Source organism: Rattus norvegicus, chromosome 1, assembly GCF_021556685.1.
Source record: "Rattus norvegicus strain SHRSP/BbbUtx chromosome 1, alternate assembly SHRSP_T2T, whole genome shotgun sequence".
Taxonomy (NCBI): Eukaryota; Metazoa; Chordata; class Mammalia; order Rodentia; family Muridae; genus Rattus; species Rattus norvegicus.
The window spans coordinates 271,107,638-271,121,413 of record NC_141534.1 but is presented as its reverse complement, the minus strand read 5'-3'; the positions used below and the strand labels follow the sequence as shown (position 1 = coordinate 271,121,413).

Below are 13,776 nucleotides of genomic sequence, written 5' to 3'. Positions count from 1 at the left end.
AGATTTTTCTAATTCCAAGCAAAATTTTAAAATCAATACTCTTTGAGGTATGTTATTATTGGAGTCAGAGCAATTGACGTGTAAATAAAGAGCTGATTATAGCTCTTTGTGACCAACACCAATCAGACCATCAACTCAAACTTCAGCCCTGTCTGCACAGCCTGCAGTACATACTTGCTATGCACCCAGGCGCTCAGATGCATGCACACTCTGACACCACTGGCTAGAGATGTTCTTAGGAATACAATCTCCGTGTTCTACAAACGTTGACTGGCACTGGATTTAGAATTTCTCTAACACGGGCCCTGTGCCCCACCCTGCTAATTTGCACTGTAGGGACCTCTCATCCACACCCAAAGAAACTTCCAACAGTAACAGTGTAATGGTGGCTTTAGTAATCACAGAGCTGGATCCAGAAATATTCATTAGTGTTGTATTTGCATCTATTATATGGAGAATAAGAGGGTTTTATTTTAACACGATTTTATTTACCAACTAATTAGGATGGCAATTTATTCCAAGTATGGCAATAATGAACTTAGAATTATGAGAAGCGTGGCATTCTGGCTGTAGAGAAAGGCAAAAGCACTTCTGCTTCCCAGGCCTTGGGACAGCTCCTCGCTATGTCAGCCATTGCTAATAACTTCACATTTCACTTGCTCTTTATTTCCCCAACATCTGAATTCTGGTGCTGTTGACTTTATAAAGGTTTTTTAAAGATAAGTTTGCTGTGTATCTGAAGCAGTTGTTTAAATAAGCACTCGACTCAGACAGCTCGGTACATTCCACAGCAGCAGCTGGGAGCGACTCCGCCATGAGGCCAGCCGTCCTTGCTGTGCACTCCTTCCTCCTCCAGGCAGAGACGGAGGCTCTCAAACACGTGCTGTCCCGTGCAGGTCATCCTCATGTTAAGTAAACTCGAGTCTCCACCAACAAACAGTAGTAAGTCTTGCTTCTCCTGCATGGGGGAGGGGACCTAATAAAATATCCTTCATGGATTGTTAGTCAGTGTTGTGTCAGTATTATTTATTTCTTATCCTTAGTGAATTAAATAAGAAAATGGAGCTGAATCCCTAGTGTGATTATTTGACTCTCAGATGGAGCCAAAACTAAACAAACTGTTTAACGTTAAAATATAATATCCAAAGCACAAAGTCAGCTAACCATGCACTCCTACCTCAAGCATTTTCAGAGATAACTCTGCTCCATTCTTACATTAAAAATAAAATAAAATGAAACCTGTTGTATTAAGATAAAAGGGCACAAACCTCCCAGACTTACTCCATGATCCAGGAAAATGAAGCTAAATATTTTCCATTTTTAGTTCACATCCTGAAAAAACTGTCAATTTCCTTGACAGAAAATGTTCTGAACTGAGTTCTGAGAGGCAAACTTAGGGTGTTTTCAAATGGGAAAGACTGAAGAGAGGCAGAACCAGCAAGCATGGAAGCCTACCTAAAACAGATGAATTCTGTGTGCTGAAAGGCTCACTAGGCTCTCTAGGGGCTGAGCAACGTCACAGTTCACACTCTAACTACAGCAGACTTCTGAGACAGACACCTTAGCCTGCAGTACCCACGCCTAAACACGGCCCTTCACTGCTAATCTGTCCCTGAACTGCTACTGGCTTCTGGACTCAGGTAAACGAGTCATTCATCAGAGTGTGGTGTAGTTATTTATGATTGATTGGTGCAAAATAGAAAGGGACTTTGTCCTCAGCCAGAGCTGAGAAGAGCCTTGGCCAGTGTGTGCTGTCTGTCCATCTGCAAGCACCTAGCATGCCCGTCTGGCAAGAGACTCAATGGATTGTTCACAGCAGAGCTCCCACTCCACAAGGAGGGACCAACCCCAGTTCGCTGTTTCCTGGTTTTAATTGAATATAACACAATGACCTCAACCTTCTTTTAGGCTTTTAAAATCTTATCCTGGTTTTACAAATTCCAAAAAAAGACAGCAGGCAGGCAAATGCTCTTTAATCTTTGTTTCTTTTACCAAGGAAAACGTTCTGAACAAAACAGTGAGGAGGCCACCATGTCTGGCCTCATACCCATAAAGCTCTTTGTCCTCCTCACACCTCCTACCTTTCAACCCTAGGTCTAGGAAGAGAAAGCAGAGAAAGCGGTCTCCACTAGGGCACGTTCCACATCCTATGATTTTACTGCTATTTTTCTCTAGACAAGTGGCTCCGTCAATCAACAGAAGAATACGTAACAAAATATACACTCTAATAGTCTCCGGTGGAGGGGTAAGAGTTGGAAAGCGCTTCTTGAAAGCAGTAGGTGGCATGGAAGATCCATGGCGGCCTGGCAGGCCGGGCAAGCGCAGTGTTGGGATCACATGGGTTAGTGGCACTGTGCTCAGGACTAAACATGCAACCGCTTTAATGAATTTACTTAATGAATACTCTCTTGCTCACAAACTGCCTCTCTCTATAGTCACTGTCTCACTTCCAGAGTAATTAAATTCAGTCAGAGACATATTTACACGCACACAATTTCAGTTAATTTTCCTTCCCAGAGGTTTATGACTTACAAATACGTAAAGGAGAAGAAACCAACAACTGAAGACCTGCACCATGGGGCAGCTCAGCTTAACCCTCGGGCGGCTGTGCCGGCCACTGTCCCCTCTGCTTCACAGAACTCGTCCCGAGGACACAGTCCAGTCACAAGGCTAGTACTGTGTTGCTCTCTCATACAGTATGTCCACCTTTGACTATGTGAACAGTGACTTAAATCTTGAGTTATTTCTTCCATCTTGAATAATGGAAACACTAAGCCTCAGTCCTTCTCTGAGGCTCAGCTCACACCATTCCTGCTCCTGTCACTGAATACTGTACCTACAGTTCCATATGACAGACAAGCAGATGACAGTCATATACATGGTGGTCGGTTCTGCATGTGTGCCTGTGTGGGGACGGCACAACAGGAATCCCCGGACTACCAGAATTCCACCCTAGAACCAGCCACGCATACGAGTGGCTGTGGTGGAAAGGAGGGAACATCGACTCTCAGCACACTGGCATTACTTAGTAGTCACAGGCAAAGATTCAAGTGCCTTGGCCCCAAAGACAAGTTTCCTATTTTGTCAAAACTAAGAACTTACAACAGTTACAAAAACAGCTGCAGCAAAGAAAGGGACTCTACTGTAACCCAAATGGATTTGAGACATTTCTGAACTAGTCATGTGAGGCACTAAACAAATTCAAAGGACATGGCTCCAACATCAACACTTAACACTTCTGACACACTGTCCTTCCACCTAGCCTGGTCTAGGCTGACTAAATAGCTCCGATACTGGTGAAACACTAGTGAAAACACAACAGCTCTGATCCTAGTGAGACAGTAGTGAAAATACCTGATCTAGGAGCTGGACAGACCATCATGGAGAGTAAACAATACATCCTGGAGATTTCACGATGCTGGACTGTCTATGCCTCCACAAGTGAAGAACTTCCTTTACTCCCAACCAAGGCTGTTATTCAGAGAAGTGGTGGGCACAGAAACCAGTGGCAAATGTCTAGAGATGCCTCAGACTTTGAAGCTCTGCAGACACACACAGGAATGAAAGGCCTCAAATGATCGCTGTTGACAGACATTTTATGATTGGAAAAAGAATAAAATCAAAGTAAGTACTCTTCTCTGGCTGAAATGGCACCAACACAACTGAATCAATAACCTGAACATTCTTTCCGTGTGTGTTTGACAGGACTTAGGGCGAGCCACAATAAAAAATGAGGCAGACAGATCACAAAGGACAGAGCAGCTTAAGAAGCCTGGAGTTCAGTATCTTTCAAAACCGCACGAGGAGGACTTCTTAAGTAACAAGACAAAACTTATCATGTAGGTATACAAAAAAGTCAGCACTCTTCAGCTGTCTGAACCTCATGTTCATATAGAGATCTGCTCTACAGGTTCCACTCATGTTGGGTTCTATGATGCTCAAGTGTGGGGTGACTCATCGGCTCAAGGAGTTATTGTCCTGAGGATCCTTTGGCACCAGTGTCTGAAAAGTAAACATGCACATACATCTGTAAGGGACAGTGCACTCTGATGTGTGCACACATCTGTAAGGGACAGTGCACTCTGATGTGTGCACACATCTGTAAGGGACAGTGCACTCTGATGTGCACACACATCTCTAAGGGACAGTGCACTCTGATGTGTGCACACATCTGTAAAGGATAGTGAACAATGATGTGTGCATACATCTGTAAGGGACAGTGCACTCTGATGCGCTGCTTCTTAGCCCAGCATCTTGGACATGCTAGGTGAGTGTACAACTACCCAGCTACCCAGTCAACACAAACTCAATTCTTTTTAAGATACAATCAGTCTTTGGTGTCTTATCCTGTTGAGTATTTTGAGAAGGCTCAATTCTTCAAATTCTCAATCAATTCTTGAAGAGATCACAACGCATTTACCTAAATTTAGCACAGCAATATTTCTGAGGATTTCTGACTCAGGTTTTCCAAAGTTATGGTAGAAATTATGAATCAGTTTAAATAAGCAACCACTTAGAGCCTGTAACACCCTCCAAGCCATTAGGATTCATTACAGCACATCCTGTGATCATTTATACCTTAGTCACAGGCAGCGCTCTCACAGAACCTCAACACCTACAGCTCTGAGATCATGGCGGTCTGTAGAGAAAGCTCGGGATTTGATGCAGTCAGCATGATTCATGCTTGTTAGAAGCAGAGGGGACCAAGCCTTAGACACTGGCAGCTGCCTTCCACCATCAGAGTTGTTTTAGTGGGAGGAAGAAAGGAAGGAAGGAAGGGAGGGAGGGAGGGAGGGAGGGAGGGAGGGAGGGAGGGAGGGAGGGAGGGAGGAAGGTAGGTGGGTCGGTACAGAGCGTTAGAACACAGCGTGAAGCTAGCCTGCTTTCCTTGGTGACAAGCTCTGTAGAGCTGCCCCTCCAGGATTTTAAGACACCTCTGCACCCCTGACTTCACTCTCGCTCACTTGCTTTGGGTTTCTGCAGAGGTGCAAGGCCCTAGTTAAAGCTGGGCTTCTCAGCAGCCAAGACTGCTGGAGAGAGGGGACATGAGCAGCACAGCTTACCGACTCCAGAAGGTCTACTTCTATTTGGAGAGCTCTGCACACACTTTCCATGTCTTCTTCTTTATAAAGATCTAGCTCCCTTTTAAGCCTGCTTTAAAGGAAAATTGCTCCATTAGGTTGATATTAAACTTTCACAATAATTTTATCACATATAGAGTAGCAGGTTTATAGTCTCAAAAATATAAGACATCAAGTTAAAAACCAAAAATATTTAGAAAATTTTACTCTATGATTCTACATGAACTACATAAAAATTTGAAAAGAAACCTCCCTTAAAACTAGGACAGAAAATAAATCTCAGAAAAGTCACAGAAACGTAAAAAGTGCTGGTGGGTTAATGTGAAGAGAACAGAGCTCTGTCTACAGACTTCTGCACAGCTCCTCTCCCAAGAGTCTAAACACACAGGTGCATCATTTGGCTTCCCATACCCTAATACCAAACTTAAATAAAGAAATTACTTGTAACATTTGTTTTTGCTCTAAAATTAAAGATAACATATAATATATATATATATATAATTAAACTATACAAGACTGAAATGAAACACTAGTTTTTATTTTTACCAGTTGTGTCTTTAAAGTTTTGAATAACTTATTGAATAAAAAGATTATTTTTGTCTGAATTCAGTGTGGAAATTAGGGAAGAAGCTCTCTTCCATCTCGAGAATAATGACTAATGATTTTATCCCACAAAGATAAACGTCAGCCAAAGCCCTGGGCTGTGGTGAGGGGGGACATGAGGCCTGGCCCTACCTCATTTGTGTGAAGCCGAGGGCAGAAGCCACAATCAAGAATGCTCTCACCAGGCTAAGTAGCTCAGCAGCAACAAGGTGGCAGATACAGTCACCTCACCCTTTGCCAAGCCCCAACCCTCAAGGAAAAGGTGCTTAGATAGGCTCTTCTCCCAGCCAGCCAACAATAGCCACTCAAAGTCCTCTCTGAGGGCAGCCTTAACACATCCACACCCATTGGCGATGCCCAGTAAACAACAAGCTCACAGTACGTGTCACCAAGCACACCAGCAAGGAAGCCCAGTACAATCGACAGAGGCTAGGGGCAGGCAATATCTACAGTCCTAAAGAACTACAAATCTACAAGAAAACCACGAAAAATGTGCACAAAGTAAGAACAAGAAAACCTCAAACTCTTAACAGGTTATCATAATATCTATCCAGTGTCTAAAATGAAGATAGGATATGGTGTCAACCATGTCAATAATTGGGGACACGCCAAGAACAATACAAGGGACAGCCAGAAGAGTCTGAGGGCCATGGCACTCCAGAGGCAGAAGCTGGTGGAGCTCCCCAGAGAGCCAGGATAGCCAGAGCTCCACAGTGAGACCCAACTCAATCAGGTAAAGGAGAGAGGAGAAGGGAGGGGGAGGAAAGAGGGGAGGAGGGAGGGGAGGGGAGGGGACAGCAGGGAGAGAGAGGAGGGGAGGGGACAGCAGGGAAGGGGAGGGAGAAAAAGGAGGGGAGGGGACATCAGGGAGAGAAAGGAGGGGAGGGGACAGCAGGGAGAGAAAGGAGGGGAGGGGACAGCGGGGAAGGGGAGGGAGAAAAAGGAGGGGAGGGGACAGCAGGGAAGGGGAGGGAGGAAGTTGGAGCTATATTTCCTGGTGCAGAATAGTCCATCCCTTTCTTTACCTTTACCCCACATCTTTACACTTAAGGTTTTACAGAGGCTCTGATAGGAACTACGTACACCTGCATTTCCCTTTAATAAGAAAATCTCTATTTTTTTAGCTGGCAATGTCACAGCCATTTACGTTTATTGTAGTTGCTTATACGGTGGAATTCAAATTATAGTGTTTTTCTAGTTGTTCTCTGTTGATCCTATTCCCTTCCCTTCCCTTCCCTTCCCTTCCCTTTCCTTCCCTTCTCTTCCCTTCCCTTCAGTCTATACTGGGGTACTTATTATTTCCCCTACAGACTTTTATTACAACTACTTTTTGTTTTGAGACAGGGTTTCACAGTGTAATCAGCCCTGGCTGTCCTGTACTTGCACTGTAGATCAGGCTGGCTTTGAACTCAGAGATCCTCCTGCCCCCACCCCCCACCCCAGTGCTTGAATTAAAGGTATGCACTACCACATCATGGCTTTATTATACCTACTTTAAAATTTTTATACAGCGTACAGTACACTGGAGTTGACAGCACACAATTGGCACGGTTTTATCCAGTAATATGACACTACTGCACTTACAGAGAAGAATGCTGCAGCAATACATTTTCAATTTTTCCCTAAATATTTTATTCTATTGCCATCATCATACAGTTCCCACATACTATAAATATAAAGTACAGGGCTAATATTCACCTTTGTTTACTCTCTAAAGTGATTTAGAGTCATACAGAGCTTTTATATTTACCTGTGCCTGGCTGTTCTACGTAGGTTTATATTTACCTCTACCTTTCTATTTGGACTCACCCCCTACCTCTTGAAAACCTTACTGTAGCCTCCGTCTGTAGCCTCAGTGTGGTTTGTACTGGCAAGGATTCAACCAACTTATGTTTGCCTACACTGTGTTAGCTGTGTCAGTCACTGCGACACGTCCTTACGTGTCTTCTGGTTATATCATTTCAGGGAAGAGGTCTCATTCCTTTCTTCTTTCCTTTTAGCCAATGTGTCTTTGTCTCTTTTTCCTCTATGTTCCTAAATGATTTTCTCTTTACGTCAGTCTTTCAGATATGTAATATGTATAGAACTTCAATTTCTTAACATGCTTCTTGGTGTCATCTGAGTTCATACAAATGGTTTCAAAGTATTTCATTATCTTTTATGACGTGTTTTGCCATGATCTCTCACACATGTAACGACACCATGAACAAGTCACAAATGTACTATGCTTAATTTTAAAAGCTGAGCCAAGAGGCTACGTGGCACGTCATTGTGCTTACATCACTAACGTTAGAAAGCAGAACAGGTGCCAGTGGTGACGGAGGCAGAACTGTAACTGAGCATGTGAGACGGTCTGAGGCTGATCAGAGAAGGATTCTGTATCTTGGGTTTGGTGCTGGTTACACATCAGTGTTTCTCAACACAGGCATGTATAACAAAAAGGTGAATTTTGCTGAATATAAACTAAACTTCACTATACCATGCTAAGTAGTAAGTAGGAAATGTTACATACATAGCTTCACATTCACCTAGGGCAGTAAACACATAAATTCAGCTGGCAAGACTCCTCCGAGGAGTGAAACAAACCCAGGGCAAACGTCCCCCCCCCCCCCCCCCCGGGAAGGGAGGCCCCTCCCCCACCCACGTGGGAAACACACGGTCTGGGTCTCACAGCTGGATACACTGACTCCAGAGAGTTGAAAGAGGCAAAGCCAATGGCTGGCTTAATCCTTTGAGTGGAAAGATCTGTTTACACTTGATCTTAGCCAAAAGGCCTAGAGGAGGCAGAAAGGTTCCTTTTTTTAGCTTTCGTCTCCCTAGGGCTCGTAATTCAAACTTCTTCCTTCTTTTCTTGAAAGTTTAAAGTTACTTCCATGTAAGTTCTCATAGTTAAATGGGATTTTTTTTTGCTTTGTCTTGTTTTTAGAAAGTTTTAAAAGAACCACATTATGAACAAGGCCTTTAGAAATCCAAGAAATAATTCGCAGATAACATAATTCAGTGTAGAGTACAAAGCTGAGGACAACGGGTAGCTTTGTCCTAAAGCATCCCTGGTATTGTTACTTAGGGAGCACTGCTAGTGACACAATGTGCAGCACAAAGCCTGAAGAACAAATCCCAGGCCACAGCGAGGGGTGCATTTCTCCCTGGAGTGAGCTTGCAGAGAGGACAGCAGACACGTTTGCAGAGAGAAGGAGCTGTTCTGCCTGCAGAGCCTCTGTGGGACCGAGGTCCCATCTGGAGCCTTCTCTGTTCCTTCTGTGAGTCAGGTCTGCTTCCTAAATTATGGTTTAATTCTGTCTAATACACTCACCAATCTACACTCAGAGACCTTAGACACCAGACCCTCTAACATCCAGCGTAGGAGATCCCTTCGCTTCTTCCGGTTGTCCAATCTGTGAGACGCCTTCCCCAGTGGGAGCGTCCAGGGTTATTAGACTGCCTCTTAAGTGAAATCCTCAGGGCAGCTCTCTATTGGGCCTGAAAACAATCGCAATTATCTGAAACAAACATTATATTTTAAGGTGCTGACATCACTTTGAGATACAAAACTGTGTATCTGATAAAGACACTGAGACAGTGAAGTTGACAGGACACATTTTTGTATGTCTGGCCCCAGGTAAGAGTCGCACTTGGTGCTGGCTGAGGTCAGGGGAAGGGACTCTTGTTTATCGACTTTAGTTTTTAATGTTTCTTCCTTTTGTACTTCCAGGTCTTATGCCTCTAGTCATTTCCTCTACGGTAACTTCAATAGAATGTACTAAAATATTTTTGTAATCTACAGAAAATAACTGAAGACATAAAAGTTGGAAGAAAAACCTTCAATTTTCATATGATACAGCTATGTATATGCAGTTAGTGAAAATTACTGCAAAGAAAATAATCTAGGAAGTTGCCAAGATATAAAATTAGTAAACCCAAATAAATAGACTTTGTTATTATCGATAATGGAGAAGATGACTTTTTCTCAGATAGGAAGACATAAAAATGTTAATAATTCCAAGTTAAATCACTGAATGTGATCACAATAAAAACACAGACATGCTTTACCCTTCTTGGTACAAGGTGAGTCGATCTGCAATCTGGATGTAATTTTATGGGGGTTTCTGCCCCATTCTTGCCTACATAGCCCCTGAATAAAAGACACAGAACACTGGCATTTTTATCAACAAACTGTAAGCCTCCACTGGTCGTGTCTGAACGAGTCTAGCCTACGCTCATTCATAGGCCCGGCGTCACTTGCCAGCTGAGTCTTGCTGTGTTTGCTCTGTTCTACATGTGTCCTCAGGGCGACTTTCTCCTGGCCACATCCTCATGGTCCATCCTCATGGTCCATCCTGCCTGGTGGCCACCTCCTTCCTCCCTTTTTTCCTACTTCTCCTGGTCCCTAAGAGAACCCCTACTTGATCTCCTGTCCAGCCACAGGCTCCAGACTTTTATTTTCCAGTCAGAGATTATTGGAGGGCATCCTTTATAGCACATTGGTCAATACAATGCGCATCCAGACTGCAGCTTGGTCTTGGAGCACAGAACTTAGCATACAAGACCAACCCCAATGCTGTAGGTGCATGTGGGAAAAAAAATCCAACAAGCTCTGGGATGCTGGTAAACAAATGCCAACTGTTAAGTTAAACTCCACTGTTCACCTTTGACAATTAAGGAGCACAGCACAGCACAGCACAGCACACAAATGGATAGTTAGTAAGATGGAGACAGCGTGTCGGTTCCCAGGGGAAGAAGATGGCTTTTCAATAAGCACATTGGGACAACTCGACAACAACTTGTAAATGGATCTCAAAGGCCAAACTGGATCCATATTTCACAACTTATGCATTCAAAATGGATCAAATATTTATAGGTTAACAAATACAACTGTACCAGACGGGAAAAGGCACAGGCAAACGGCTTTATGTAAAAGGTGGACAGAGCTTTAACCATGGTTCAAATACAAATGTGATTTAATTTAAAAGAAAAACATTTTAATTAAGCTGTGTTAAATTTATTATATATCAGAAACTATATGCATGAAGACTACAAGGAACCTATAGTAACAAGAAATATCTGCAATATATTCCAAGTCTCTCTAAAGGTAAAGACATTGCCCAAACTAGGTAAGACCAACACTCAATAGAGGGTGGGTGCTAGAAAGGAAGTCTGTACAACACCACACATAAGGTTCTTAGAGGCATAAAAACATTCCACTTAAGTCATAACAAACACTGCAAATGTCCCACTCCCTTCTACTGGATGGAACCTCGTACACTTGAATACAAATACTTTTGGTAAAGTCAATAAAGAAATTAGTGTGCTTTACTATCTGCCAAATAAGATTCAAAATGGCACAAGCTCTGTGGGAAGAGGGCAGACATGCCCAGTACAACTAGCCCGGCTATTCCCCTTAGCTCTGCCTCTCGCATCTAATAAAATAAAGAACGGGACAGCATTAGCACAGCATAACACACAATCAATGTATCAAGAACAATATTCCTGCCCAATCATATGGAATTGGTCAGAGAAGCCATGACAGATTCATTACAATATCATACAATCATAAGAATGGAGATGATCTCTTTCAACACTGATGAGCTAATTCTGCTTGCGCTGTGACGAGAGGCCGTAAGGTGGAAAAGACGATGTAAACTGTGCTAGTGCTTGCTGTCCTTGTATCTCTGTGAAGGAGACTCGGGAGGACGGGCCAGAGGCTAAGGGGCATGGTTACTGTGGTTACGTGGAACAGTAAGCAGGAAAGCTCGGAAATATGGAGTAAAGGAGACCCCTCTGCCCATCTCTACACACTGCTTTAACTCTTGACGTAAGCTGATGTTTTCCACATCCACCAGGTAAAGTTCACCAGCACAGCTAAGGGGAAGGGCACTACTGCTTGACACGAGTTAAGAGAGTGGAGTAGCACACGTGGGGAAGTGGGTCAGTGGTAGAGCATGTGCCTAGTACAAGGGGACACCTGCTTTACCCTAAGCACTCCTGGGAAGAAAAACAAAACATAAAACACTTTAGCAAAGCAAAGCAACTACAAGACGTGAGGTTCAGTTGCGACAGATTCTGAAGAGCAGTGTGCTTCTCTGTTGATCTCCACAGGACATTTGGGAGACTGGATGCCCTCAGGCATCAGTCTGCATAACGCTAGGATTTCAGGTGTGCACCACCATGGCCAGCTTCCTATGTGGGAGCTGAGTCCCATCCAGGTCTCATGCCATGGGGCAGGCAATTACTGCGCCATCTCCTAGGCCCTGCGCTGTGCTTTATACTTTCTATCAGTGTTCCCTGGCTTCACCTTCTTAAGGTATTTATCTGTGTTAATTCATATGGAGACACAACTGCCATTTTACTTTTAAATGCTAAAGGAGGAATTCCCCTTTCATGAAAGTGAGTGTTTGAAAGAGGCATGGTCACTTGTCTGCTTCCCTTAGTCTAGGCCCCACTGACAGGCAGGATCCCCCAGTCAGGCCTGTGGAACTGTACTGGGAGGGAACTGGGTTAGGCAGGCTTTCTCTTACTCCAGGTTCTCAGGTGGTTGACCTCAACATCATCTCCCCATGTTCTTCAAACAGGGTCTCATTATACAGCTCTGACTGACCTTAAATTCACTATGTAAACCAGGTTGGCCTTGAACTCACAGAGATCTGTCTTCCTCTGTCTCCTGAGCACTAAAATTAAAGGCTAACATCTATTATCTGTCATCATCCCCAGCCACACACCAAAAAGATTTAACAGTAAGTATAGGGACACAAAAGATCACTGCGATATCACAGACTACTGTCAACACTTTTTGTCAATTTACATATTACTTGTAAATAACTATTTGATAGTTTATGTATTACTTGTAAATACTATTTTTTTAAATTTCAGAGATAAGTGGGTATATTTATATAAGAATATAGCTCTGAAATAAATTGATTCTAACAGCAAACTTCCCTATATTTATGTAGAAGCTTTAATAATGACAGCACATGCTGAGACATCAGGAAACGGGCATCTCTCCCAGCTTGAAGCTGTTCACCAATGCTGTGCTGACACTTCTGTGTGAGCAAATGGCGATGCTCTACCATAAAAGATGCAGAGTTAGCAGAAACACTCAACAAAGTTCACAGCTACAAATGATCCCGAATTAAATGAAAATGTTCATCTACTATAAATGTTTTTAAAAGAGAAAGACAATATGAATTGTGTTCAAATAAAGTTATTTGAATAAAATTTTATAGAAACTTCTGAGCAAAGACTTTTTTACACTTGCAAAACTTTGAGTTGATTCTTTAATGATAAACAGAGAACAAATAAATGTATGCTGTTTTCTAAACAAAGGCCAGTGTCTTAGGATTACTATTGCTGTGATAAAACACCATGACCAAGACCAACTTGGTGGGGAAAATAAATGAATATAAAGTTCATTATCAAAAAGCAGGGAGGGCAGAAACTCCAGCAGGCCAGGAAGCCGGAGGCAGGAGCTGATGCGAGGCCATGGAGGAGTCTAATAAGTTTTCCTGCTTATAGGTTTGCTCTCCATGGCTATACAACAGCAAGGTCCGTGTTGATGTCTGTGGCTCACATTACTACTAGAGCATGAGACTGTCACTGACAATGTAGATGTCCAGGGGCTGTGCAGAATTGACCATGCCTTTCCCTGGCTGCAGCATGTAGAGAGCTGGCCCCACCTCTCATTGGTGGCAGCCCTTTGGAGACTGGGCCCTGCAGCTCCCTGGGCGGCATAGTCAGGAGCAGGGGAGCCAGCCTCAAGGGTGAATGCACAGTAGAGCTGGTCTCCAGGGTCATGAAGGGAGGGGAGCTGTCCCTGACCCTCACTGGAGGGACAGCAGGCCCTGCAGCTCACCTGGTCAACAGAGTAGAGTTCGCCATGATGGCAAAGGTATGATTGAGGGATGTACCCTTCCTGCCACTATTACACAGCCTAAAGACTCCTGCCCATGCTATTGGGCAAATGTTCTGCCAATCAACATGAAGTTGAACTTTCATAAATTAATGCTGTCTAGATGAATTAATGACTTTACAGAATTATTGATTTGGTGCAAATAATTTTAAGAAAAAAGTTTAAAGAGATGGTTTTAGTTGTTTTGCC

At 43.4% G+C, this 13,776-nt stretch overlaps 1 protein-coding gene across 8 annotated transcripts in view; it reads right to left on the bottom strand.

The window, feature by feature from the left end:
- Window positions 1-466: 466 nt before the first annotated feature.
- The window catches only part of Ccdc172 (coiled-coil domain containing 172), a 46,146-nt gene continuing 32,836 nt past the window's right edge, over window positions 467-13,776 (bottom strand). For 2 of the 8 annotated variants that reach the window (XM_087575679.1, XM_087575688.1), the window contains 2 exons: window positions 5,064-5,151; window positions 467-958 (listed from right to left, as the gene is read on the bottom strand). In XM_087575679.1, the coding sequence (XP_087431805.1) occupies window positions 767-958; window positions 5,064-5,151 (280 nt within the window). In that variant the 3' untranslated portion in view covers window positions 467-766. Of the gene's footprint in view, window positions 959-1,956; window positions 4,003-5,063; window positions 5,155-13,776 lie in introns of those variants that run through there. The other 6 variants (XM_087575686.1, XM_087575712.1, XM_087575691.1 and 3 more) reach the window with 4 other exon arrangements.